Genomic DNA, 27,355 nt, shown 5'->3' on the forward strand with positions numbered 1-27,355 from the left:
GGTCATGAATCACAATGGAAATGAAATCTAGGGGCGGACACAATGTTTGCAGGACCTAGCAGAAAGATAGAAAGGAATAGGATTATGAAACTGTAGAAAAGAAAGGAACCAGGGACAGCAGAATCACTCTCCTCAGCATTTCACTGGAGTGTGCAGGGCCCCGCCCTTCGGAACAGGAGGCCAGCTCCACTCAGATCACAAGTCACCTTGATTACAGGTTTTATGGCTCTGCATTCCTAAAGGCAAATCAATTAGCTGCAGAATCAGTGGACCTTAAACTTTACCAAGCACTGTTGTGTTTGTGTGTTGATCTTTAGGAGCAACCAGCGTGCTGGTGAAAGTACCTGGCTCTCTGTGGGGTGTTTCAAGAGGTGCGCCATTTACTTTCTACTTTGCCTGGATTTAACTTGTTTCAGCACCTGCACAACCCAGCTGCTACAGCTGCTTCCCAGCCAGCATTGTTTCAAACTTTCAATGGATTGAAGACTCCCCTCCCCGGCCCACCTAGAAGAAAAGCAATGTTTAAAAAGGTGAGCTCTTCCTCTATCAATACCCTGTAAGAGCAGAGGGTGGAGGGATGGGAAAACGAAACCTGCAACAGGCTGAGAAGGTGGTGTGGCTTGCACACATTTAATGTTTAAAGCCATTTCAAAGCACTTTTGGGTATGTTAGCAATGTGGGCACTGTAGGTCAAGGTGTGTGTAACCAGCTGCCACTGCGCCTGACTGAGATGGCAGTGCATCTTTGGTTAATTTCAGGGGAAAGCTCTTTTGGATTATTCACTGCCTATGGTGAGTTGAGTGCTGAGCGCTGCACAGAGGAGATCAGGCCCTGTCTCAAGGACCCTAGGGTTGAAAGAGGCAAAAAACTCCATTGAACCCCAAAGCACTGCTTGACCAGGAGCTGGGTTTACCCTGGAGAAAGGCAGCTTCCTTCTTTCAGCTTCCCAGAGTTGAGGCCAGAGTTTGGGTGTCGGGGGGGGCTTGCCCCTCCCAGCAGGGCTTGAAAGAATGATGAGGAAGGTTTTATCAGAATGCAGGGATCCATCACAGATGAGACTCAGACCTCCGGAGTCCCAAGATAATCCTGCAATAAAGTGAGACTACAGCTATAACTCATTCGGGTTAGGCATTTTCTTTCAAGAATAAGGGCCCAGTCCTACTTCTAGTGGCTTTGGTGAGAATGGATCAGGCCCTACATTGGCACAATATCATCCAAGAATGTCTTTAAGCCTTGAAATGTCCCCTTCCCATTTAGACCCTCAGATCCCAAGCTGATCTTTAGTTAAAAGTAAGCTTTAGCCATGACCATTTGTGTACGCTCAGCATCAGCTTCAGCACTTCCTATGAGACTTCTGTCCCTGTAGTTTAAGGAGGAAGATTTCCAAAGGCACCTATGGCAGATAGCTGCCTGACTCCCAGTGAAAGTCCATGAGAGTTAGGAACTTCCCTGCCATCAGTTCATTTTAAAATCTCACTGAACCTAAAGATGACCTAAACCACCTCAGCTAAAATGTTCAAAAATAGGCACCTAAAATTAGCCTCCCATGCCTGTCCTGAGGCATCTAAATCCAGAGGCCTGGATTTCTACAGTGCGGAGCCACCATGGGAGCGGCTGGGTGCTCAGCGCTTTCAAACATCAGGCAGGGGCCTAAAGATGGATTTTAGGAGTTTAACTTTAGGCTTCTATTTTCAAAGGTTTGGCCATAGGTACAAATGGGCTTTTAAATAAAACGGCATCTTAAAGAAACCATTCAGAGCCAGCATCATCACAAGAGCCCATTTTTACTGGTGTTCTTTAAAGACAAAAGAGCCAACTCTCCGAGTAGATAAAATCCAATTCTCTTTTATCATTACCTGGTCAGCAGTAAGAAAACCTCCCCCTCCCAGCAACCCCCTCACATCACTACAGTGAAGTGGTTGAAACCACCACTCACCACATTGCATTCCAGGATAGCCAACCACTCCATTTCTCACAGGCTTTCATCAAAAGCCGTAAAACAATTTGTTCAGACCCTTCAAGCTGCAGCATCCCTACTCAGAGGCTTGAATACAGTCTGTTCCTTCATCAGTTGAATGATCGGATTAATGGTGATTGAATTTAAGACAAGCAAACACCCTGCATGCAGAAAGAGTAGTGTAGGGTTGGTCCAGCCCAAGTTACTGGGCTCTGTACAGTGGTAAGTGGGTGAGGTTTAGTGGCCTGTGATAGGATCTAAGGCTCTCTTCTAGCCTTAAACCCCTGCAAACCTATGAATTAATCTTCTTAACTTCAGTGTGCAGGCAGGCGGATTTCTCTAACAGGAATCAAATGACAGCAGCCTCAGGGCTAAGAGTTTAGCTGAGCCTGTCTGTTGGGGTCTGTTGTCAGGTGTGTGTCAGAAAAAACTCCAAGTCATTATTGTTAACACACAGGATTGTGCAGTGGAGGATGGGGTCATCAGCTGGCCTTCTTTTCTCCCTAGTCTCTGAGGCTGCTCAGCCTGGCTTCAGTCCGGCCATGGTCTCGGCTTGCTTTCTTATGGAATCTGTCCACGCGTCTCATCTCAGAAATCAACCGGCAGCCCCTTTTCTTCTGTTTGGGGTACTTGTTGGTTCAGGGACAGTTCCCCCAACACTGCCACTCTTCTCTAACCCGCTCCCTAAATTAGTGAGCTAAGCCAGTTGCAGAGACTTTCTGTAAAGTATGAAGCAGCTCTGTAGTTTCTCCCAGCATCTAACCCCTCTTTCTTTTTAGGCTTTTCATAGATTCATAGATATTAAGGTCAGAAGGGACCATTCTGATCATCTAGTCCGACATCCTGCACAGCGCAGGCCACAGAATCTCACCCACCCACTCCTGCGATAAACCTCTCACCTATGTCTGAGCTATTGAAGTCCTTAAATCATGGTTTAAAGACTTCAAGGAGCAGAGAAGCCTCCCTCAAGTCAACCATGCCTCATGCTACAGAGGAAGGCGAAAAACCTCCAGGGCCTCTCCAATCTGCCCTGGAGGAAAATTCCTTCCTGACCCCAAATATGGCAATCAGCTAAACCCTGAGCATATGGGCAAGATTCACCAGCCAGATACTACAGAAACTTTTGTCTGTATTAGAAAGCTTGCTGCATTAGTGCGGTTGGTATAACTAAAATCATTCTGCATCGGGCTAAATGAGTTCAAGTGCATCTACGTTTGGAAAAAGAAAAGGAGTACTTGTGGCACCTTAGAGACTAACAAATTTATTAGAGCATAAGCTTTCGTGAGCTACAGCTCACTTCATCGGATGCATTTGGTGGAAAAAACAGAGGGGAGATTGATATACATACACAGAGAATATGAAACAATGGGTTTATCATACACATTGTAAGGAGAGGTTTCAGAGTAGCAGCCGTGTTAGTCTGTATTCGCAAAAAGAAAAGGAGTACTTGTGGCACCTTAGAGACTAACAAATTTATCAGAGCATAAGCTTTTGTGAGCTACAGCTCACTTCATTGGATGCATTTGGTGGAAAAAATAGAGGGGAGATTGATATACACACACAAGAGTGTAAGGAGAGTGATCACTTAAGATAAGCCATCACCAGCAGTGGGGGGAGGGGCCGGGGGAGGAAGAAAACCTTTCATGGTGACAAGCAAGGTAGGCTAATTCCAGCAGTTAACAAGAATATCTGAGGAACAGTGGGGGGTGGGGTGGGAAGGAGAAATAACATGGGGAAATAGTTTAACTTTGTGTAATGACTCATCCATTCCCAGTCTCTATTCAAGCCTAAGTTAATTGTATCCAGTTTGCAAATTAATTCCAATTCAGCAGTCTCTCGTTGAAGTCTGTTTCTGAAGCTTTTTTGTTGAAGTATAGCCACTCTTAGGTCTGTAATCGAGTGACAAGAGAGATTGAAGTGTTCTCTGACTGGTTTTTGAATGTTATAATTCTTGACGTCTGATTTGTGTCCATTCATTCTTTTACATAGAGACTGTCCAGTTTGGCCAATGTACATGGCAGAGGGGCATTGCTGGCACATCATGGCATATATCACAGTGGTAGATGCGCAGGTGAACGAGCCTCTGATAGTGTGGCTGATGTGATTAGGCCCTATGATGGTATCCCCTGAATAGATATGTGGACAGAGTTGGCAACGGGTTTTGTTGCAAGGATAGGTTCCTGGGTTAGTGGTTCTCTTGTGTGGTGTGTAGTTGCTGGTGAGTATTTGCTTCAGATTGGGGGGCTGTCTGTAAGCAAGGACTGGCCTGTCCCCCAAGATCTGTGAGAGTGATGGGTCATCCTTCAGGATAGGTTGTAGATCCTTGACGATGCGTTGGAGAGGTTTTAGTTGGGGGCTGAAGGTGATGGCTAGTGGCGTTCTGTTATTTTCTTTGTTGGGCCTGTCCTGTAGTAGGTGACTTCTGGGTACTCTTCTGGCTCTGTCAATCTGTTTCTTCACTTCAGCAGGTGGGTATTGTAGTTGTAGGAATGCATGTACATTGGCCAAACTGGACAATCTCTACGTAAAAGAATGAATGGACACAAATCAGACGTCAAGAATTATAGCATTCAAAAACCAGTTGGAGAACACTTCAATCTCTCTGGTCACTCGATCACAGACCTAAGAGTGGCTGTCCTTCAACAAAAAAGCTTCAAAAACAGACTCCAACGAGAGACTGCTGAATTGGAATTAATTTGCAAACTGCATACAATTAACTTAGGCTTGAATAGAGACGGGGAATGGATGAGTCATTACACAAAGTAAAACTATTTCCCCATGTTATTTCTCCCCCCCACCCCACCCCCCACCGCTCCTCAGATATTCTTGTTAACTGCTGGAAATAGCCTACCTTGCTTGTCACCATGAAAGGTTTTCCTCCTTTCTCCACCCTGCTACTGCTGATGGCTTATCTTAAGTGATCACTCTCCTTACAGTGTGTATGATAAATCCATTGTTTCATGTTCTCTGTGTGTGTATATAAATCTCCCCTCTGTTTTTTCCACCAAATGCATCCGATGAAGTGAGCTGTAGCTCACGAAAGCTTATGCTCTCATAAATTTGTTAGTCTCTAAGGTGCCACAAGTACTCCTTTTCTTTTTGTGAATACAGACTAACATGGCTGCTACTCTGAAATCTACATTTGGGTTACTTGTGAAGTAACCAGATTGATTTTAGTCAGACTGGTGCAAGCTTTCTAATGTGGACATGGCGTAAGTGTAGCTTAAGTAATGAGAGTTAGCAGGGGTAGCTTTGCTGTTTAGCATGTTCCTCTCAGATGCCCTATCACACTGGACCAAGATTTTGTCAGAGTTTCCCTGCTCTGCTGTCAGGTGGGATGATGTTTGGCTCTCTGGGTTCTTTAGAAGTGCTCCTGTCAGAGCGCGAGGGAGGGGAGGGGAGGGGAATACTTCTGCAATTCATGTAATACACAGAATGAGAAATACATACAGAAAACCGGGAGGCAGGAGCCGTCTCTTATGCCTTGGAACGTGAACAGTAGTATTTACATCCCCCATCTCTCTCTTAGAAGGGGGCCTTTAAAATATTCAGCATGTTACTTGGTGCTAATAAGTTTAACCCCTACTGTTATTTCCATAAGCAAATGGCTAGATTTTTTGGGGGGTGCACCATTCTCTGATCATCAGTCAACTCTTAATTGGCCTAGCGGACAGAACCCAGTGCTGGCACTCAGGACACAGGGGCCAGCTTGGCTGCTGGGTTCTATTCCGCTGGCCTGCTGGGTGACCCTGGGCAAATCACGCCCCCCCGTGCCTCAGTTTCCCCATCTGTAAAGTAGCGATAATGATACTCCTTTGTAAAGTGCTTGGAGATCTACTGATGAAAAGCTCTGTGTAAGAGCCAGGTGTTGTTATTAATTCTGCTCCATCAGAGTTTAAACCCAAGTCATTTAGCACAGAAAGAAACAGACTAGCAGGGTGGTGAGGACAAGCCGTGGGGGATAGCTCAGTGGTTTGAGCATTGGCCTGCTAAACCCAGGGTTGTGAATTCAATCCTTGAGGGGGCCAGTTAGAGATTTGGGGCAAAAATTGGGGATTGGTCCTGCTTTGAGCAGGGGGTTGGACTAGATGACCTCCTGAGGTCCTTCCAACCCTGATATTCTCTGAAGGGATGATAATATGAGCCTGGTTCTGGCTAGACAAAGCTGTGTGCACAATTCATAGGTTTAATGAGCTCTGCTGTGACAATAAGCAAGGAGCCACTTGCCTAGCCTGCATCCACACAGGGATGGGCACAGCTCGCGCTAGGTTCAGTCTGTCCCCTGCCCCACGCTGACCACTAATGGGGAAGTGAGGGCCCAGAGACCATGTCCATATTGGATCCTCCTCCTGGGGATGGGAACAGTGAGGGAATTCAGAAAGTGCAACATGCTAGCATTAGCAAAGGACCCAGCTCTGCCCAAATTGGGTGACCAAGAGTGGAAGAGGCAGAGTGCATGGGGCACCAGATGCATCCCTTCAGTGCTTGTTCCACAGAGAGAGACCAGGCCACCAGACTCTGGGTAAATTCATGACTGTCTGCCTGTATTTCCATTTTGCATCCCCCCTTATCTCCTGGCTACATACCCCCTGCTGGCCACCTTAAATAGTGGCTCTAACTTAAATGATCTCATCTAACACCACACTCCAAGAGATGGTGTGCATCTCTATAGAAGGACAACCCTATAAACTTGCATCCTCCCCACCCCATATGGTACCCAAACCTGAGTGTGTAATATTAATCAGCAGGGTTGGAGGGAGGGAAGGTAAATTTTCAGTGAAAAATTTCAAGAGAAAACCCCCCAGAATTTTCTCAGAAATATGATTTTTCATTGAATCAGGGGGCAGGGGCTGGGGGCGGGATCCTTTCTCCCCACCATTCCCTTTTTCTTTTCTACAGAGAGGGAGAGGGAATGGAAAGGGGAAATAAAGGAAGGAAGGAAAAAGCCTGGAAGTCAGAAGTTTTTCCATTTAAAATAAATCCACTTTCCCTTTGTTTTGGCAAAACATTTCAAACAATATGAACGTTTTCCGCAGATGTAGTGTATTGTTTGAAAAACCACTTTTCTTCATGAAAGATTTTTCTTTCCAGCTCTAGTGACAAGTTAGTCCTGCCTGTGAGGTTTCGTGTAATATCTCACTAACAAAGGTTTTGCATTTATTATTTTGTAATAAATAGGACAATGAGAAAAATAGCAATGGAACCAGATTAAAAACCAGACCCAGTTAAGCTGCTTTTGAGGCAGATACTTTTCATGCAGACTCTTGACTTGGTGCTTTAGCTGCAGTGGCACATTTTGCCTAACTGGAAGAAGAGATTTTTGTGGTCAAAAATGGGCCCAAACAATGGCTATACAGGGTCCATCTAGCCCAATATCCTGTCTCTGACAGTGGCCACTGCCAGACGCATCAGATGGAATGAACAGAACAGGGCAATTTTGGGTGATCTGTCCCTGTCATCCAGTCCCACAGCTTCTGGACACCCAGAGCATGGGGCTGCATCCCTGACCATCTTGGAGGATACCCACTGATAGACCTATCTTCCATGAATTATCTAATTCATAAACCAGTTATGCTTTTGGCCTTCAAGGCAACAAGTTCCACAGGTTGACTGTTTGTTGTGTGAGAGTTATGCAAGGCACATTACTGCATAGTTAAACCATCTATGCTGCCAGATGTGTTGCTGCTTGAGGTAGGTGTGAGTGGTTTTGATTTCAGTTATACATGTTGGGGCGAGATCCCCAGCTGCCAAAATTAATTGTAGATCCACTGAGGTGACTAGGGCTATAACAGTTTACACCAGCTGAGGATATAACTCTGCTGTTCTTAATCAGATAGGCTGGGAGAAATGGTTTTGATTTGAAGGCATTTAGACAAAAGCCCAGGTGCTGACACAAGTATAACAAATCTGTAACTGCAGTTATAATCATGGGCCCTGATCCTGCAAATACTTAAAAATGTGGTTATATGAGAGAAGCTGTGCATGTTCTTGCATGATTGTGCACTTGGACTATGCAGGCAGGAATGATTCTGTATGAAAATAATTCTGTATGCAATTACATTTTTCCGTCCCGCCCCAATTGGATTTTATGTATTTTTAAACCTCGGGAATAGTCAGCGCTTTGAAAACAAACCACTCAGGGCCTCTCCTTCTGCCCCTCCACCCCCACGAACATGATACAGTTCTGTGGTGACCTAGAATCCTACTTTCGACATCTCCGACTCAAGGAATATTTCCAACACACCTCTGAACAACATACTAACCCCAGAGACCTTCCTACCAAGACTACAAAAAGAAGGATTCTGGGTGGACTCCTCCTGAAGGTCGAAACAACAGACTGTACTTCTACATAGAGTGCTTCTGCCGACGTGCATGGTCTGAAATTGTGGAAAAGCAGCATCACTTGCCCCATAACCTCAGCCGTGCAGAACACAATGCCATCCACAGCCTCAGAAACAACTCTGACATCATAATCAAAAAGACTGATAAAGGAGGTGCTGTTGTCATCATGAATAGGTCGGAATATGAAGAAGAGGCTGCTAGGCAGCTCTCCAACACCACTTTCCACAAGCCATTACCCTCTGACCCCACTGAGGGTTACCAAAAGAAACTACAGCATTTGCCCAAGAAACTCCCTGAAAAAGCACAACAAAAAATCCGCACAGACACACCCCTGGAACCCCGACCTGGGGTATTCTATCTGCTACCCAAGATCCATAAACCTGGAATTCCTGAACGCCCCATCATCTCAGGCATTGGATTGTCTGGCTATGTAGACTCCCTCCTCAGGCCCCATGCTACCAGCACTCCCAGCTATCTTTGAGACAACACTGACTTCCTGAGGAAACTACAATCCATCGGTGATCTTCCTGAAAACACCATCCTGGCCACTATGGATGTAGAAGCCTCTACACCAACATTCCACACAAAGATGGATTACAAGCCGTCAGGAACAGTATCCCCGATAATGTCACGGCAAACCTGGTGGCTGAACTTTGTGACTTTGTCCTCACCCATACCTATTTCACATTTGGGGACAATGTATACTTTCAAATCAGCGGCACTGTTATGGGTACCCGCATGGCCCCACAGTATGCCAACATTTTTATAGCTGACTTAGAACAACGCTTCCTCAGCTCTCATTCCCTAATGCCCCTACTCTAATTGCGCTACATTGATGACATCTTCATCATCCGGACCCATGGAAAAGAATTCCACCATGATTTCAACAATTTTCATCCCACCATCAACCTCAGCCTGGACCAGTCCACACAAGAGATCCACTTCCCGGACACTATGGTGCTAATAAGCGATGGTCACATAAACACCACCCTATACCGGAAACCTACTGATTGCTATTCCTACCTACATGCCTACAGCTTTCATCCAGACCACACCACACGATCCATTGTCTACAGCCAAGCTCTACGATACAATCACATTTGCTTCAACCCCTCAGACAGAGACAAACAACTACAAGATCTCTATCAAGCATTCTTACAACTACAATACCCACCTGTTGAAGTGAAGAAACAGATTGACAGAGCCAGAAGAGTGCCCAGAAGTCACCTACTACAGGACAGGCCCAACAAAGAAAATAACAGAACGCCACTAGCCATCACCTTCAGCCCCCAACTAAAACCTCTCCAACGCATCATCAAGGATCTACAACCTATCCTGAAGGACGACCCATCACTCTCACAGATCTTGGGGGACAGGCCAGTCCTTGCTTACAGACTGCCCCCCAACCTGAAGCAAATACTCACCAGCAACCACACACTACACAACAGAACCATTAACCCAGGAACCTATCCTTGCAACAAAGCCCGTTGCCAACTCTGTCCACATATCTATTCAGGGGACACCATCATAGGGCCTAATCACATCAGCCACACGATCAGAGGCTTGTTCACCTGCACGTCTACCACTGTGATATATGCCATGATGTGCCAGCAATGCCCCTCTGCCATATACATTGGTCAAACTGGACAGTCTCTACGTAAAAGAATAAATGGACATAAATCAGATGTCAAGAATTATAACATTCAAAAACCAGTCGGAGAACACTTCAGTCTCTTTGGTCACTCAATTACAGACCTAAAAGTGGCAATTCTTCAACAAAAAAACTTCAAAAACAGATTCCAACGAGTTGTCTCCAACAACTCTCAACTCCAATGCTGAATTGGAATTAATTTGCAAACTGGATACAATTAACTTAGGCTTGAATAGAGACTGGGAGTGGATGGGTTATTACACAAAGTAAAACTATTTCCCCTTGTTTATTCCTCCCCTCCCGCCCCCCCAGTGTTCCTCAGACGTTCTTGTCAACTGCTGGAAATGGCCCACCTTGATTATCACTACAAAAGGTTTCCCCGCTCCTCCCCACCACTCTCCTGCTGGTAATAGCTCACCTTCCTTGATCACTCTTGTTATAGTGTGTGTGGTAACACCCATTGTTTCATGTTCTCTGTGTATATAAATCTCCCCACTGTATTTTCCACTGAATGCATCCGATGAAGTGAGCTGTAGCTCACGAAAGCTTATGCTCAAATAAATTTGTTAGTCTCTAAGGTGCCACAAGTACTCCTTTTCTTTTTCCCCCCTCCTAGTCTCACTCATCTAGTTAAAACATGGCTGTGTGGTTCTTGGTCAAATTTTCTAAAGGGGCAGGGTGAAAACACAAGATACCCACATGCATCTTACACAAACCTTTAGGACAATACCAAGCATAGGAAGTGTCAAGACCAGGGGGAATTTGAGAGAGTTCTCAGTGAGGGACAATGTCCTTTGAAAGGAGACGTGCTTTTTCAGTCTACTAAAGCAATCACTACACGCAAAGTATTTGGTGCCAAGGGTTCGAACTAGGGGGAACAGCAGGGACAGCAGGACCATTGGCTTTGCAAAAAGCAGGAAGCCTCCTTGTCCTTTCCCTCCCGCCTTGGGGGAGCCCAGCTTCCTTTCCTTGTGTCCCTACCACAGGCTGAGGAAGTGAAGACTTGCCAGACACGGGGAATAAGAGATCCCTATACCTAGATGGAAAGTTTCTGGGGCTCCTAGCCAGAAGGTTGAGCAGCAGTGCCCCAGCCAGGAGTGTCCTACTGTCTCTCCTCCCCAGGGAAATTCTCCACCCATGGCTTTGGTACCCACAGCTGCTGCACCATCAAGAGTCCTATAATTCCCGAGGGCCTAAAAAATCCCCCTAAGCCTGAGTCTAGGGCCTAAGTTTTAGCAGATCTGGGTTGGCTCCAAGTGAACAACCCGGGGGGGGGGGGGGGCTCAAGATGACCTTGGACAGAGGGGGAATGGAAGAGAAAGCTAACAGTGTAGACTGTGTGGTCCAGTGGATCAGGCGTTGGCTTGGGAGTCAGGAGACCTAGGTTCTATTGCTGGCTGGCTCTGAGCTGCTGTGTGACATGGAACCAGTCACTTCCCCTCCGTTACCCCAGCTGGGTAATAACTCCTTTGTAAAGGGATTTGTGATCTGTGGAGTGAGTGCTGTGTAAGAGCTAAGCATGGCTTTGTGCAAGGTGCTCAGATACCATGGTGATGGGCACCCTTACAAAAACCTAAATTGATAGGGAGAGGAGGCGGCTTAGATGGAGGAAGGGAGAAATAAATAAGTCAGAGGGATAAACACGGAAAGAGCGAGGACGGGGCCTAGGTGGATAAAGGAGAAAGAAGAGCATAGCCAATTAAGGGAAAAGGATGAAAACAGAAACTGCTCTGTGGAAAGCTTGGTGCCAAGGAGAAGCGAGGAGGTGGGTCTTTAGAGATGTGATTGGGTTAAAATAATTTAGATGGAGAGAAACTCATGGTTCAGGCCATAAACTAACTGCTAACTTAGCTTTGGAAGAAACCTCCCCTGTGGGAAAGTTTGGTCATGGTCACCTCTTTGGAGCAACTAGCAGTGACGGGCTACTATTCTAGATGGACCAGTGGTCCCATGCTGTGCAGTTATGTTCCTATGGAGATATGCACTGGTGTCCTGTATCAGGTGTAGGGGAGGGGATAATGGATTCTGGTTCTACATGGCATTTTATATTGTTAATGCAGTGCGGCCCTCTGAGGTGGTTTTGTTTTACATTCATGCCTGATGGAAAGGGGAGCAAAGTCATTGATTTGATGCATGTTTATGGATTTCTTAAGACAACTTACTACTGGCAAGTTCTATTAAACAGCTGCAATTGACAACAACATTTTGGCAGAAAGTTTCTCTTCAGCGTTGTCTTGCAATTTCCTGCATTATAGGAGAATTCACTGGGCATTTCAGAAACGTTCAAAGGAAGAAGCTAACTGTTTTCCAATGTCCGTTCTCTTTTTATGTCAAAGGCTTGCCCGTCTGGTGTAGTCTGAATAATGATCGAGGGAGAGAGAAGGGGAAACCCCAGGAAAGGCCCCTACAAAGTGGGGTGTCATGTTGGAGAGTTGCATGTGGTCAGAAGATTCTACATGGTGAAACTTCTGGGGATGGTGTTTTGTTTCTTGCATTTTTTCAGGACGGAGATGTCGCTGTGAAGTTTTGCTTCTTTTTTCTTCATGGTGCGGAGTTTGGCTGGCTTGAGATTGCTTTCAGATTCACTTTCCCTCATTTTCCCTCTCTGCATCCATTCTGCATCTCCACAGGATGATGCAAGGAATACTGCCTCACTGCCTGACAAATGTCTGTCAGCCCAGCACTTAATTTGGTGAACTCCTTTTCTTTTGTTCTGCTTTAATCACTCTCTGTCTAGGAAGATTAAATCTTTCATTTTGGGAGCTACACAGGCTGCTTCTAAAGGTGTCTAAAACTTGATAATGGCTTATACAACCCTGGGCTTTGTGACTGAGCCCCACAGTAACCCATGGGAGGAGGTATAAATGAATGGAAGATCAGGGCACACAATTCTGATGTTTGTGTGGGCAGGTTGTCAGCTACAGGTGGAACCTAGCTCTGTGTCTAGGATCAGCCATCTTCAAAGTGATGTAACAGTTACTCAGCAGTGATAAGGAGTCTTTTATCCAAGGATCTCAAAGCACTCTACAAAGGCAGATATATATGGAGGAGCAAAGATACAGAGACTTGACAATCAAAGTTTACAAAAGGAGCCATTTAAAAAAAATCACTGTCTCTGATAGGCGTTTGTTTTCATGGGTTGCTTGTTTTTAGGGGTTCATGGATCTGTCTCTGTCATTATTACAGTTGGAGTTGGGGGCCTGTGAACATGGACATGGACATAGGTCCCCTTATTTTTTTAAACTATTGCCAAGGCTGAATATAGCCTTGAAAATGTGGCCCATCTTCATAACACCAAGCACTAGAAACAGACTTCAAGACAAGCTATTTTCTAGGATTAAAAGTTCAGCCACTGATTGTTTTTCCCCCCTAGTCTCCCGCCATAGCCAGCCTCACCTGGCCTTGGAGACTCCTGAGAACCACAGGTATAGGGCCAGAGCGGTTTTTTGGTGAGGAAAAAGTCCAACTGATTCATGGCTGTGCATCTGGACTGACACTTGTGAGCCTAGCAATGGAAGCTTTGGGACCACCTGTATCAAGTTTGTTCCATGAGCCCAAGGCAGTGTATTGACAGAAGAGATGTCTCAGGAGGTCAGGTATCGGGGGGAAACGGGTTGGAGCGCTATGAACAGTATTTGGGATGGGGATTATGGAGTTCACAGTGCTGCTACGAGAGTCCACCTGACAGTGTGGCTGTGGCCACAGCAGCTCAGGCTGGTTATGATTCTATGGATTAGACTTTGTCTACACGTACGTGAGGTCAGCACGTTGCCCTGTGGTTGGCCACACACCTGCGTGACATTGCCATGCCAACCGAACCCTCACGGCGGATGCAGCTACGTTGACAGAAGAATGCTGCCATCGCTGAAGCGCCTGTCATTCGGGGAAGCGGTGTCCTGCACTAAAGGAAAATCCCGCTTCTGTTGGCGTTGGCTGCGTCTACATCACTGCGTTATACTGGCCTATACAGGGACATAGCTATGCCGGTACAGCCCCCCGTATTGTACAGGGACCCTTAGGGTTAGACTCCCATTATGATTCGTTTAAGCATGTTAAGCTTGATTGACTAGAACAGGGGTGCAGGAAGAATTAAACTGGAGCCACGTCTCCCACTGTGCTGAGTGGGAAATCAAGGCACAGGGCCTAACTTTTTAGAGTGTACGCAGCTAATCAGCCCAGGGCCCTGAGCTCATTGCCAATGCTTTTTGAATAGGGGTTTTTTCTTCTTTGCAGAATATGGCCCCGAGAAGAACGCAGCAGATGGGGGCGGGGCCTTCCACGGAGCAATCCTACGTCTACAAGGTGGTTCTGCTGGGGAGCACGGCCGTGGGAAAGTCAAGCATAGCCTTCCGCTATGTGAAAAATGACTTCAGGGAATCCATGCCCACTGTGGGATGTGAGTGAGTGGCAGCAATGAACTAACCCTTTGGTGCAATATAAAGGGCCTGACCTGCGTCTCCCTTATAGCAGGAGTACCTCTGCTGAAGTCAGTGGAGCTATGCTAGTGTGAAGTTTGGTTTTGCTGAAGCTATCAGGCCCAGCAAAGCAGCTACAGGACATCACTCAGGAGGCAGGCCCCTGTTGGAACTCCCTGGCAGCTGTGGCGGCTCGCTAATGGGATGTGATCAAACAGAACCCCCAGGTTACAGCCAGGGAGTGCGTGGTTAGTTTGGTTTCTCAGCTCTGGCACAGGATTGACAACTGAGAGATAAGGAAAAGTCTGGTTAAGGTAGCACAAGCTGTGCCCATTTTAAACACTGGGCCTTTTCTGATGCTGCTCTTTACAGATGGATCTTTAGGCACCTACTTAAGAAGCACTTCTGAAAAAAGTCAGGCCTGAGCATCGACTACTCCACTGACACCAATGTAGCAAAGTGCCTTTTGAGTTCAATGGCAGGGAGGATGAGGCCACATGGAAGACACATGTCTCCACTGGGGTAGATTGGAGACACAGGGACCAAGAACAGGTTTCAGAGTAGCAGCCGTGTTAGTCTGTATCCGCAAAAAGAACAGGAGTACTTTATTGAATCTATTTCCCTAAGTTAAGTATCCTCACACCTTCTTGTCAACTGTCTAAATGGGTCATCTTGATTATCACTACAAAAGTTTTTTTTCCTCCTGCTGATAATAGTTCATCTTAACTAATTAGCCTCTCACAGTTTGTATGGTAACTTCCAACTTATCTGTATGTATATATATATATATCTTCCTACTATATGTTCCATTCTATGCAGCCGATGAAGTGAGTTGTAGCTCAGGAAAGCTTATACACTAATAAATGTGTTAGTCTCTAAAGTGCCACAAGTCCTCCTGTTCTTTTTAGGGACCAAGAAATCATGAATAGGGAAACAGCAACACAGCTGTATTCATTGTGCAGTTAGAGTGACATCCAGTGGTTCATTGCAAGTAATGTAGCATTTAAATAGGTCTCAGCAAGGGTCATATTATTACAAAAGCTCATGTCAGCAGTGAGTTTTGGTGGCATTTGAACTGAGCCTGCAGTTCTGACTAACCCAAGAGAGAGTTTATAGCATTTAATAGTAAATGGTAGACTTTCCCCTTTGCAATCCCTCCCCCCACCCCAGCTTTCCCAGCTGCCCCCACAGATATACTACCAATTGCATTGTGTTATCTATGGATGTATGCCAGTCCCATTCTCAGTGCTTACTGCAAAATTGCACCAAGTTCTTACTCTCACTGCAGAAACTGACACAGGTGTGCCCTTGAATCCTAGGAACTGCACTTCAGAGTCTGATCTTCTGGCGTTAGGTCAGATAATTCCTGGGTGTCAGAAAAACAGACGTAACGCTCTGTTCCACCCTGTTTGTGTCAGGGGACTTAACAAGTCTGCTTCCTGGATTCCCTCTGATGGATGCAGCAAGGCCTCCAACAAATGACATTTAAAGGCTGTCTCCCCAGACTCCCAGTAGCTCTGCCCATTAGGTAGCTCTGATCAGCAATCTAGTCAAAGCACCCCACCTAGCCTCCCCCCGATGTCATCGGCATATCTGCCTTTGACATCATTTTCATGGTGTTTAAACAGAAACCCACTCACATGAGAACTAGGTGAAATTTCAGCCAAAGATTTTTTCTGAAAAAGCTGCAGATCCAGTGACACCACTACATTTTATGAGTTCATGGTTGCAGTAAGAAAAGGAGTACTTGTGGCACCTTAGAGACTAACAAATTTATTTCAGCATAAGCTTTCATGAGCTACAGCTCACTTCATCGGTGTTAGTGTAGCCATGTTGGGCCCAGAATATTGCAGAAACAAGGTAGGTGTTTTATTGGACCAATTTCGGTTGGTGGAGGGGACTAGGGTGACCAGATGTCCCAATTTTATAGGAACAGTCCCGATATGTGGGGTTTTATCTTACATAGGCGCCTGTTACCCTCTACCCCGTCCTGATTTTTCACACTTGCTGTCTGGTCACCCTAGAGGGGACAAGCTTTTGAGCTTTAAAAAGCTCTTCAAGGTCTGGGTAAGATGCTGATTATTTAGCTGAAACACTCAGGTTCCTTCCTCAGACCTGAAGAAGAGCTCTGTGTGGCATGAAAGCATGTCCCTTCTCCCAACAGAGGTTGGTCCAAGATAAGATCTTATCTCACCCACCTTGTGAGTTCATGGTAGTTTCACTAAATTGTTGTTTAAAAATAAACACCTGAACAAAATATCACGTTTCAATTTTTTGGTTTGAAATTACTTTCAAAAGTTCCTTTAGTCTTATTTTAAAAAATTATTTAGAATAGTCAAAGTCAAAATAAATGTTTAATTTGACCCAGAATGAAATTTCTCTTGACTTAGAGTCAAAATCTTTGAAACATTTCATGAAATTAATTTTTTTTGACTTTTCAAATTGCCACCAACAAAACCAAACCACCATTATTCACACAGTTCTGCTACACGCTCCCATCATCAGATGCAAAAAGGTTCATCTCAGTAGCAACATTGATGGAAAACATAGCTTCAGTTTTTATTGGAGATGTCAAAACAAGGTCAGTTAAGTCTCTTTAGGAAGTTTTAGAAGCTTACAGACCCTGGTATGAGCTAGAGAGGCCATTGATGTTCTGACGGATCCCCATCTGTTATATGTAGACTTCAATGGAGCTAAGGCCAGTTTACATAAGCAAGGATCTGGCTCTGTACCTTTATGTCAGAAATAGGCAGAAAGACACTTTTCTTCCTGTTTTACAGAAGGATCCTGACCTTTGTCAGGAGAGTGGGGACGGAGGATGGAGGGCCCAAGGGGTCTCCCACTCTTCCACACAATCCAGGCAGTCACAGTGCCTATACCAAGGAGCGTGGGTCATTTGCCTACATTAACTGGCACTCAGAGAAGGCTTCTGTCCCTCCCAGAGCTCTCTGGAGAGCTTTGGCTCTGTACTGCCCCCTCGATCTCAAGCCCATGTATGTGTTAGACAATCTGGCCCTTAACAGATGGCTTCTGCCTATCTACTGTGCACATCCGCACATTTGAGCTGCTATAGCATTTTCAGTCCAAGGTTCTTCAAACATTTTGCAGACATTTTCTGGCTTTCACAGCACTCCAGGGAGGTGGATTTTAATTAGACCCATTTTCCATCTGGGCAAGCTGAGACAGAAAGTTTAAGGGCTAGCTTGGGACTTTGCCCACACATTTGCCTGGGGGAAAATGGGAGAGCAAAGGCCTCTCCTTCCACCTTTACACCCCTGGGCCAGGTGTGCAGGAGTAAACATGCATCTGTAACTTCCCTAGAGCAGGGAGAGAGGGTGAGCAGGCATGGCCTGGGTGCAACCCCCACCCACTGGCCAGCCTAGCCCGGCCAGTTTGGGGTGGGGCAGGTTTGCTGACATGGACTAAGAGCAAGAAAAAGCAGTGATAGAGTTGTAGCTCAGAAGCATCTGAGCACCTCCCTGGGATTACTCATGGGACAGCACTGCTTATGTATAATCAGGGCCCACTCGAGACTTAAGTGACTTGTCCAAGGTCATAGTAATCAGTGTCAGGGAGATTGCAGTATTTCTGTTATAGCAGCACCCAACAGGGGCCAGGCACCATACAGCTGGATTAGAACTCCAGATTCCTAATTCCCACCCTGCCATCACATTTCCTCCAACTAGACAGCTGCAAAACCAAAGCTTGCTAATGCCACTAATATTGATGGTCTGTCAGCCCTGCTGAAGTGCATTGGTGTAGTACAGTGCTGTTATTGGGGAGCACCAGTTCACCAGCATGTTTGTTTCATTGCTTTTGGTGGGGGAGGAGGTGTTTTTATTCTCTCTCTCTCTCTCTCTCTCTCTCTCTCTCACCCCCCCCCATAAACCCTTTCCAACTGAATTTTGACACCCATCTTTCACACAAGTTACCGAGATAAAGCTTAACATCTAATAAAGGGGCATGCTATGGCTTTCTCAATGAGCTGTCCCATCTCTGTTGCTTCCAGGTTCTTTCTTCACGCAGCTGGTATGTTTAGAGACTGCCACGATTAAGCTTGAGATCTGGGACACTGCAGGACAAGAGAAGTACCATAGCGTTTGCCATCTTTATTACAGGGGGGCTAATGCTGCCCTTCTTGTATATGACATTGCCAGAAAGGTAAGACAAGCGATGGCTTGTTCCTCCGCCTCTCTCCTCCAGAAGCCTTTCCAAAATATCCAGACGAATCTTGATAATGCAGCCACGCCGCTGGTACATTGCAATAGTTCTAGTGTAGGGTAGCTTCCCAATACATCTCCATACATTTCAACCAAGACGACTTTTCCCTGCACACGTCATGTAAGGGCTACTTTGTGGGCAGGCTTATCCTTCGTCTTCTGGTAAAGATGGTTGAAGACATGCAAGGAACTGGTACAGACATTTCCCTTACAGTGGACAATAAATGCTCATGCTTTCCCCCTAAAACCCAAGATTTCTCTATCTACCCCTATCTCCCAACCCAATCCACCCCAACAGCCAAGTAGGTAATGAAGGAGCATCACTAAGTGCTCTTTGTCCCCCTACCCTCATGTAACCCACACAGCTTCTGGGTGTGGTGTTCTGTCTCATCTAGTGGCACCGAGACCACTTAGCGAGATAAAATGAGGCTGGCTCTACAGCCTTGCCTAAGAGTCAGTTGGCTTTTAGCTCACGAGGTAGAGGCTCATGCACTAAGCACCAGGTTCAATCCCACCTGCCAACGGCCGGGGTCTGTAGTCATTACACTCACTCCCTGGACTTTAAGGATAATATAGTGACAAAGATTAAACGCATCTATTAGTTGGCTTATACTAATGTCCATTTTTGATGGACTGTTCCAGGGGGACATGTTGCCTGATCTCCCACTACGTTATGCATGACTTTTCCCTTTTACTGGTAACACACAACACACAGGAACCGCAACACCAAGGGCCATATGCCTGTATTACTGCCGTGGTAGTTACGGAAGAAGACCATAGGCTGTGTAGAGTAATGTCTCACAGTAACAGAACTTTATGGAAGAGATAGGCCAAGTTTTTAAGAATCCTTGCCCCATCATGAAAGAGCCAAATCACCTCAGCCCATCACCTGTAAGCTGGGTCTATGACCCACTGGAGATCCATGGTGGTTTGGTCATGTCTGATGGAATAGGAGAAGTCATCGTCCTTGGCTTTGGGGAAGGAAGTACATTCAGAGCCAGTTCCATGTTGAGTAGCCCTCCTAGCATCACTACCTGTGACAAGCACATAACCCATTTGTTTCTACAATTTTTAGCCCTCACTTGCCAATCTCCTTTGGGCCACGTGACAGCTCATGGGTATCTGTCGGTTTATTGTCTGTGTGTCTCTCTCTCCTTTCCAGGCAACTTTTGCGAGAGCAAAGCTGTGGTTGAGGGAATTAGAGAAGGAATTTCTTCACGATGAGATTGTGATTGTTTTAGTCGGCAATAAGACAGATCTTGCTGCTGAGCGGGAAGTCACCTTTGAGGTAAGTGGCATCACTGCAGTAAGATCTCAGCACTTGGTAGATTACCTCTTTCAAAAACACCATGGCTGCACTTCAGGCTTTCAGACTGAACAGTTCATAAGAAAATGTTTAGGTGAATACAGTTCTCCTAGCAGCGAGCTATATAGCGAGAACCCACTGGGTGCCAGGGATATTAAGAGGTCATTAATCCCATTTTGCCCTCTGTTTCAGCTGCTAACCTTTTTGGATCTTAGAGACTTTCCTGAGCTATGGTGGGTTTGTTCAAAGGGTTCAGAGTGTGCCATAGGTAGGCATCTATTGTCCCTTTTTGTGGCTTCACATTAAGATGTACAGTGGATGCATCCAGAAAGATTCTACTGTCCTCAGCAATATCCCCTCTCGGTGTAATGGGCAAAGTCTATCAGAAATGGTAGAATCTTTTCAAGCAATGCACATTGAGACAGCCCTTTCTAGCACTATAGATCAGCTCATTTATCTCTAGATATATCTCTGATGAAGTGGGTTCTAGCCCATGAAAGCTTATACCCAAATAAATGTGTTAGTCTCTAAGGTGCCACAAGGACTTCTCGCTTTTTTAAGATATACATAAATCACAGTGGAACTGCACTAAGAACCACCTTAACACAAGAAACCCTCTGTTTTAAGAGCCAACTTTAAAGTGTTTTCATGATTCCTGTGCAATTGTATGACCTGTCATTAAGTGCTATCTCAACTAGGCAGCCACCTTTTGCTAGTCCCTTGTGAGTTAAAGGTAAATCAAAGCCAGCACTGGGCTGCTTTAGAGTAAAAGGTAAAACAGGTTTATTAACAAAAGGAGAAAGGATTTGAAGTGAGTATAAGTATAAAGGCTAGAGTTAGAAATAGTTATAAACAAAAGTGAAAAATGCTTTCGAGGGACTAAGACTTAACAAAGCTACAGTCTTGGTTCAGAGTAAGATTGGCACATGACCTTCCAACAAGATGGCTGACCAAACCCTCTGGTCAGGATCTCCCACAAAGTCCAAAGTGCTTGGTGCCTTTGTCGTCTTAGGTGAAAGAGCTTTGCCTAAGCAGGTTTCTCACCTCTATTCAATTCCCAGAGACTTCAACCCCCCTTTGGCTGAAGGACCCGTCCTTCTCAGCTTGCAAGAGCTCCGGCCCCTTGTGTCTGTCTAGTGATGGATCATGTAGGGGTTCTCTGCCCCTCTGTTTATAGTCCAGTAAGCCATTGAAAAGCATCTCCCCCAAAGTTCATTGTGCTTGCTTGCAGTGGCAGGAAGGCTTTCTAAGGGTGTATCTCTATCCCCCCATTGAGACTGGTAAGTGGTTATCTTTCCCCACTTGCTGTCCTGATGGCTTGGTTTACCTTGCCCATAAATATGCCTTTGTTGTCTCTTCCTGAAGGTTGGTCAGTCCAGCAAAGACACAGTTCTGTGTGATCCGGACATGCTGACTCCCCAGCTAGTTTGTGAGCTTTGATAGTTCTGTTTACTTACTAGGTAAACTGCAATCCCCCTGTCACTGGCCAACCCTGCTTCACTTGTACTAGAGACCTTGGCAGACCCATTTTCTACTTTGCTGAAAGACAGATTTTAAAATATAAGATCAGAACATCCAGAACTCCATGTATAGTATCAGTACACACATTTCACAATGCTCTGAACCACCAGTGTCACTACTTTTCCAGTGAGATATTACATTAGATACAGATCATGACACCAAGGAATTGGGGTACATTGGTCAAGCCAGCTGAAACGCACTGCTTGATACCATGGAGCCATTGGCCTTTGGGATGCTGTTAGAGTCACACCTTCCCCCTTACAAAGCAGGAGGGTTAGCCACTGGCTGGCCCGGAGGCAGCAGGTCAGAGCCCTCTTTCCTGGATGGGGTGTCTGCCCCTATGTTTTCTTTCCCCTTTACATAAAGGAGACAAAACAGATTCCTTCTGTCTGTTTACAGTCTCTGGGGATGTGGTATTGGGGAATATCTGTGATTTCACCTACAGAGTTATTACAAACATTTCACAGTGACATTACTGACCAGTGTGGTGTTAGATTTCAAACAACATCGTATGCCTCACCTTTTAAATAAGTATCACGACACCAGCGAGTGAGGTGTGGTGAGTATGTCACGCCTGACAAGAGTCACTGACACAGAGTAACAAACCACCAGTGGGTCTCTGTGTCACACTACTAAACACGGGTAGGTCTTTAGTGAGGTTAACCCCCCACCCATCCACACAAAACCCTACCCACTTTGCAGTGAGGGTGCAGAACAAACCATTCCAGTGCTGATAGGCCTCCAGTGCCTTCCCACAATTCCCCTCGTGCGCCCAGAAGGAGAGTGAAGTTCTCCCACAATCCCCTGGGAAAGAATCAGAGTGGTTCAGCGTACCGCAGCGGGGCTATGCCTCCAGAAGCCAGAGCGACACACTCAGGAGAGCGCAGCACCAGTGGGGACACAATAATTTGGGGAGGGAGTTGCCATGTGGCTGCTCACAGCCAGGCTAAGCCAACTTGGGTGCCAGTCACCTGAGTTAGCTGCTGTGAAGACATACCAAGTGAAATATAGCTATAACTGCAGGCTGTGTGTCATCTGGACACTTGCTCAATAGCATGTGCCCTTGCCTAGTGTCATTTGATCATGCAGTCGAAGGCTGAGGTGATGCTTCTCCTCCAGGGCTCTGATCGAGATGGTGGGGATTAGGGCTGGCTGGAAAACAAGACTTCCATTGTGTGAGAAATGGAGGCACCGGGCAGAGCAGGGATTCAAACCTGGGCTTCCCACGTGATCGCCCTACACACAGGGCTGTTGGCTAATCTGGGTTGGGGGCTCTCTCACCAGAACACCAGCCTGGACTTGAAAAATCTTCTTGAGGAAAGTTTAAGCTAAACACACATTTCTACAAAACACATTTTTGTTATCCACACCAGCATTTTCCAACAGAAATATGTTGGCAAAGAATTCCTGACCAGCTGTAGCAGAGACAAGAGTAGGGTGAGAAGGGGCAGGGAGGCCGAGCGCAGTAGCCTTATCTGCCAACTTCCTGGCTTGTTGGCTTTAAATCTTAGCACAGGCTAGCCTGTTAGTAGATGTATGGTTGCAGTTATGCTCCTGCTTTGACCCCGTAGTATTTATGAGTTGACTCCTTTCTCCTCACACCCCCTCCCCCACTTTGGACAAGCTCTCGCTCTGAATATGTCCTGTAGAAACCAAGCCATCTGCAAGGCTAGTGCATCAAAACCGGGTGAGCCAGTGAGTTTTAACACTGTTATATCAATGAGTGGTTCCCACCACACCACACTCTGATTCCAGTCAGAGAGCTGCTGCAATGCCTTGAGCTGTGCAAGAGAGAAAACAAGTGGTGCCTAAACTGTTAGGCTGCAACCGTGTGAATGGAATGGAAGGCGCGTGAGCTGAGGCAATAGGAAGCTTTAGGCTTTGCAGCAGAATCTGCGCGAATGCAATGGTGGCTGTATCACCGGACACCCCGCTCTTCAGAAAGGTGGGGAACTAAAGTCAGTGTAAACTAAGAGCTTGTCTGCATGAGCAGGGTGCAAGATCTACTGTGCACTTGTGTGTTGTGCACTAACTGGCCCATAAGGACCTGCTGGCACCACGGAGAGTTCCCTAGTGTGCGTCACTGTAGCCCGCACACGCTTGTTAGTACACAACACACTGGAATGTACCCCCCTGCCCCCAATGCAGACTAATGCACCATGCAGATGAGGTCTAAGCAGGAAGGCTCCCTTGTACGTCATTAGTTTGACAGTGCAAGTGTTGGCGCTAACGACGGGGGTCCGAGGCCCTAAGGCAGTTTGCAGCATCCAGCGTAGAGACTTGTTCCAGAGCCACCTTTGCGAATAGCTGGAGACTGCGGCATGCTCCACTTCCTACTTCTCAGGCACTAGTCAGCCAGGGCAAGTTGTGGTACTCCTGCTACACCAATGTGTATGTCTGTTCTAAGCTCAGTAATCTCCTCTCTGGGTTGGTTCCATGTAGCCCTGTCCACACTGGGCAGGGCTTGGTCATGCCTGCGGTGACTAATCATACAGGGAGGAGCTGTGTCTCCCTGTCAGGCCTAAGGACAAGATCCAATACCTTCTAAATGGAGCCCTTATTTCCACCACCTTCCAGGATGGTTACAGGGGGACATTTACCAAGTTGGATGTGATTACAGTGCAGAACACACCGAAGTCTACTTTGAAATAACCCTGTTTTTGTACCTTCCCCCTTCCCCTGGACAACTAGGAGGCGGAGGAGTTTGCAAAGAGCAAAAGCTTAACCTACATGGAAACGTCAGCAAAATCCAACCACCAAGTGACCGAGGTCTTTATGGCCATAGGTAAGTTCCAAGAAGAAGCTGCTGTACAGGTAACAGCACTAGAGAGTTGCTGAGGTCTGTGCCACCTCTTTGCCTTCTGAGCCATAGCACAGCACTGCTTATCTCCTCCCAGTTGCTCAGGGGCAATTAGGGTTGAGTCACTTGACCTGAGGAGGTCCAGGAACTGGAAAGTCTTTACCGTGAATGCAGCAGTGCTTTGCCTCTAGGTATAGACAAGAGGTGACTGGGTATACTCTGGCCTGTCAAGCCTGACAGCTGCCAACAGCGAGTGAGACAGACCCAGAGCAGCTGCTTTCCCATTCCAAACACAGACAGGCTGCCCCCCTGTTGCGCCCCCCTCCCCCCAACTTCTGAGACAAGCAAACTTGTGGAGTGGTTCGGCTTTTGCTGGCGGGGTGAGGGTGGAACCTGCTGAATGGGGAGGAGGTTCCCCCACCCAACCACCCTTTGGAACACCAGTCACTGGCCCTAGCAGTGGGAAAGTGGGAATTTCTCCCCACCCACCAGATTCCTCATTGCTACTCCAAGAGGATCTCTTCTCTCCGAGACCCATTCCCCTTGGCCCCAGTTATGATCCCCAAACAAAACAAGCCCATGTTTCTTTCATCCCTCAGGCCAGAGATCAGAGACCTCACCCAGGCAGGAAAACAAGATCCCTAGATCCTTCTTCCTTAGGATCCTTCTTTCTTAGCCCTCCAACTGGCTAGGACCGTGGCTCTCAACCTTTCCAGACTACTGTACCCCTTTTCAGGAGACTGATTTGTCTTGTGTACCCCCAAGTTTCTCCTCACTTAAAAACTGCTTGCTTACAAAATCAGACACACATACGGAAGTGTCGCAGCTCACTATTACTGAAAAATTGAGTTCTCATTTTTACCATAATCAATTAGAATATAAATATTGTACTTACATTTCAGTGTATACACAGAGCAGCATAAACAAGTCATTGTTTGTATGAAATTTTAGTTTGTACTGACTTAGCTACTGCTTTTTAATGTAGCCTGTTGTAAAACTAAGTAAATATCTAGATGAGGTGATGTATCCCCTGGAAGACCTCTGCGTACCCCTAGTTGAGAACCACTGGGCTAGGAAACAGAGCCAGAGGCTCAGCTAGACTGAGTCAACCTCACTCGATTGGACTGGCTCAGAGAGTCTTTGAGGTTTCTTCTTAGGACAAGCACATCCAGCCCTGTCCCAAGAACCAGTTATGCCCAGAGATAATCCCGAGTTGTCAGTCCTCCCTTCACACGAATGTCTGACCACTGCCAAGCCACTAACGACGCTGGTTTCATGGGAGGCAGCGGTTTGTAGACTCTTCTGGCGAGCCGTTTCTTCCCCACATGCAGGCCTGGAACCCTGGAGCTCTGTCCCACCTATCCTACTTAGCCTCCTGGACCTCCAATGCATTGCTTACCCTAGAGATGTTAGCCAGCTGACCCTGTTTTAACATATGGGGATTCAGATATGGACTATGCCTCCAGCTGGACCCTGCACTGGTGCACGTATGGCAAACGGCGTTACCTTGGCAGCCAGTGAGATGGCACTAGGGTCTGCTCGTGTTTGTTCCTGTTAATGAGACCATTCGGAGAAAGCTCTAGAATAATAGGGTACAACAGCAGCAACAGATTCCACCTACAATGTATCATGAGCCAATAATAAGCATTTACTACCCAATAGATATTCTTGCTCCTTAAGAATGCCAGCAGTTTGATAGTGGCAATTCATGAGACTCCTAGCATCCATCTTATGCCAATTTCAAGTTAGGGTCTCCTACTTCTAGTTCCTTTTTAAAAGAATTTCGCTAAAGCTTATAGAGATGTGATTTGCACATCATCACCATTCTATTTTATCATGGGATTTCCTACAGACAACTTGGTGCAATACACCATTTGCTGTACTGTGATGTTTTTAGGGGTATGTCCATAATGCAGATGCAGTGGAATCTGTAGATGTTCTAGGGCGGGGAATGAAGAGGTGTATGGGAGAGTCCTGAGGGAGGGACCATTTTCCCGGGAAGAAGGAGCATGAGGAAAATTGTGAATGGGAGTTTGTTAAATAGTAAGTGCAGGAGTCCTAGGCCAAGAAACAAGTGGGTTTCAAGGTAAAAAATATATGAAGTTAAAAAAGTTAAAATGTAAACTTAACTTAAATCCATCAACATAAATAAGAACATAAGGACGGTCATACTGGGTCAGATCAAAGGTCCATCTACCTCAGTATCCTGTCTTCCAACAGTGGCCACTGCCAGGTGTCCCAGAGGGAATGAACAGAACAGGTAATCATCAAGTGATCTATCCCCTGTTGCTCATATTTAGATATTTTAAATCTTAATAAATTTAAAGAGACAGATCCCCAGGCCTAGCCAAATAGCACATGAGGGAAGGAGAAAGTAGCTTTAAGCCTCCTTTTCCTCTCTCTATTGCTTATTGTGGGTCAGTCCTTGGCATAAATTGAAACAGCCCTGGGTCTGCTCTAAGTTTCACCACCAGGAACCATTCTGCTGTTGGGGATTGGGGTGCTCTGGCCACACCCCAGCCCACTGCTGATGGGAGGGGGACACAGCAGAGGAACTCTTAGCTGCTCCCTTAGCAGCTGGAAAGTTGTCCTAACAAAGTCAGAGCAGGGACTGAGGATGTAGCACAAAATGTTACAATAGCTCAGCAGAGAAGGACTGAGAATTTCTTATTCTGAGTTTCTTCACAGCTCAAAAGTTATTGAAACAGGAACAACAGAAGGATCCAGCCCTTCAGCATCAGTCCTGGAAGAAGTCACGCGTGGATCTGCGAGAGCCAAGCAATCAGACTAAAAAGTGTTGCATGAACTAAAGGAAATGGCAGACTGACCTAGGTTTACCATCAAATGCGTTTTTATTGTGGGGTAGGGAAGGAATGCTGGCCCTATGTATTGTGTGAAGTGCTGTTTTTGTAAAGGCAGCATGGTTTTAGGGGGCAGCTTGTGTGTCACTGTGATTATTGCTTTTTAAAAAAATTATTATTGTCAGTGTTCGATTGAAGAATTGTACGAGAGGAGATATTGCCGAGTGCAAGGGACCTGAAAAGCATTGCAAATCTCCTCTCACTTGTGTTTGTTCAGTGTTATCATTATACAAGAATACATTGTAAAGTATCTTCACAAATAAAAACAGCAAAAAGGAGGAA

General features: G+C 46.1%; 1 protein-coding gene across 1 annotated transcript; it reads left to right on the plus strand.

Moving 5' to 3' along the window:
• On the plus strand, positions 1 to 27,344 carry RAB17 (RAB17, member RAS oncogene family). Its single transcript, XM_038422088.2, has 6 exons — positions 1 to 530; positions 14,184 to 14,346; positions 18,375 to 18,526; positions 19,748 to 19,873; positions 24,104 to 24,197; positions 26,901 to 27,344. The coding sequence occupies exons 1-6, from the start codon at positions 519 to 521 to the stop codon at positions 27,020 to 27,022; spliced, it is 669 nt and encodes a 222-aa protein (XP_038278016.1). The 5' UTR covers positions 1 to 518; the 3' UTR covers positions 27,023 to 27,344.
• The last annotated feature ends 11 nt before the right edge of the window (positions 27,345 to 27,355 follow it).

The sequence above is a fragment of the Dermochelys coriacea genome, chromosome 11 (genome assembly GCF_009764565.3).
Source record: "Dermochelys coriacea isolate rDerCor1 chromosome 11, rDerCor1.pri.v4, whole genome shotgun sequence".
Taxonomy (NCBI): Eukaryota; Metazoa; Chordata; order Testudines; family Dermochelyidae; genus Dermochelys; species Dermochelys coriacea.

Excerpts from the sequence above, each read along its gene's own strand:
- RAB17 (XM_038422088.2), top strand. Across the intron at positions 18,527-19,747 it reads TATATGACATTGCCAGAAAG|GCAACTTTTGCGAGAGCAAA; the intron begins GTAAGACAAGCG and ends TCTCCTTTCCAG. Across the intron at positions 24,198-26,900 it reads CGAGGTCTTTATGGCCATAG|CTCAAAAGTTATTGAAACAG; the intron begins GTAAGTTCCAAG and ends GTTTCTTCACAG.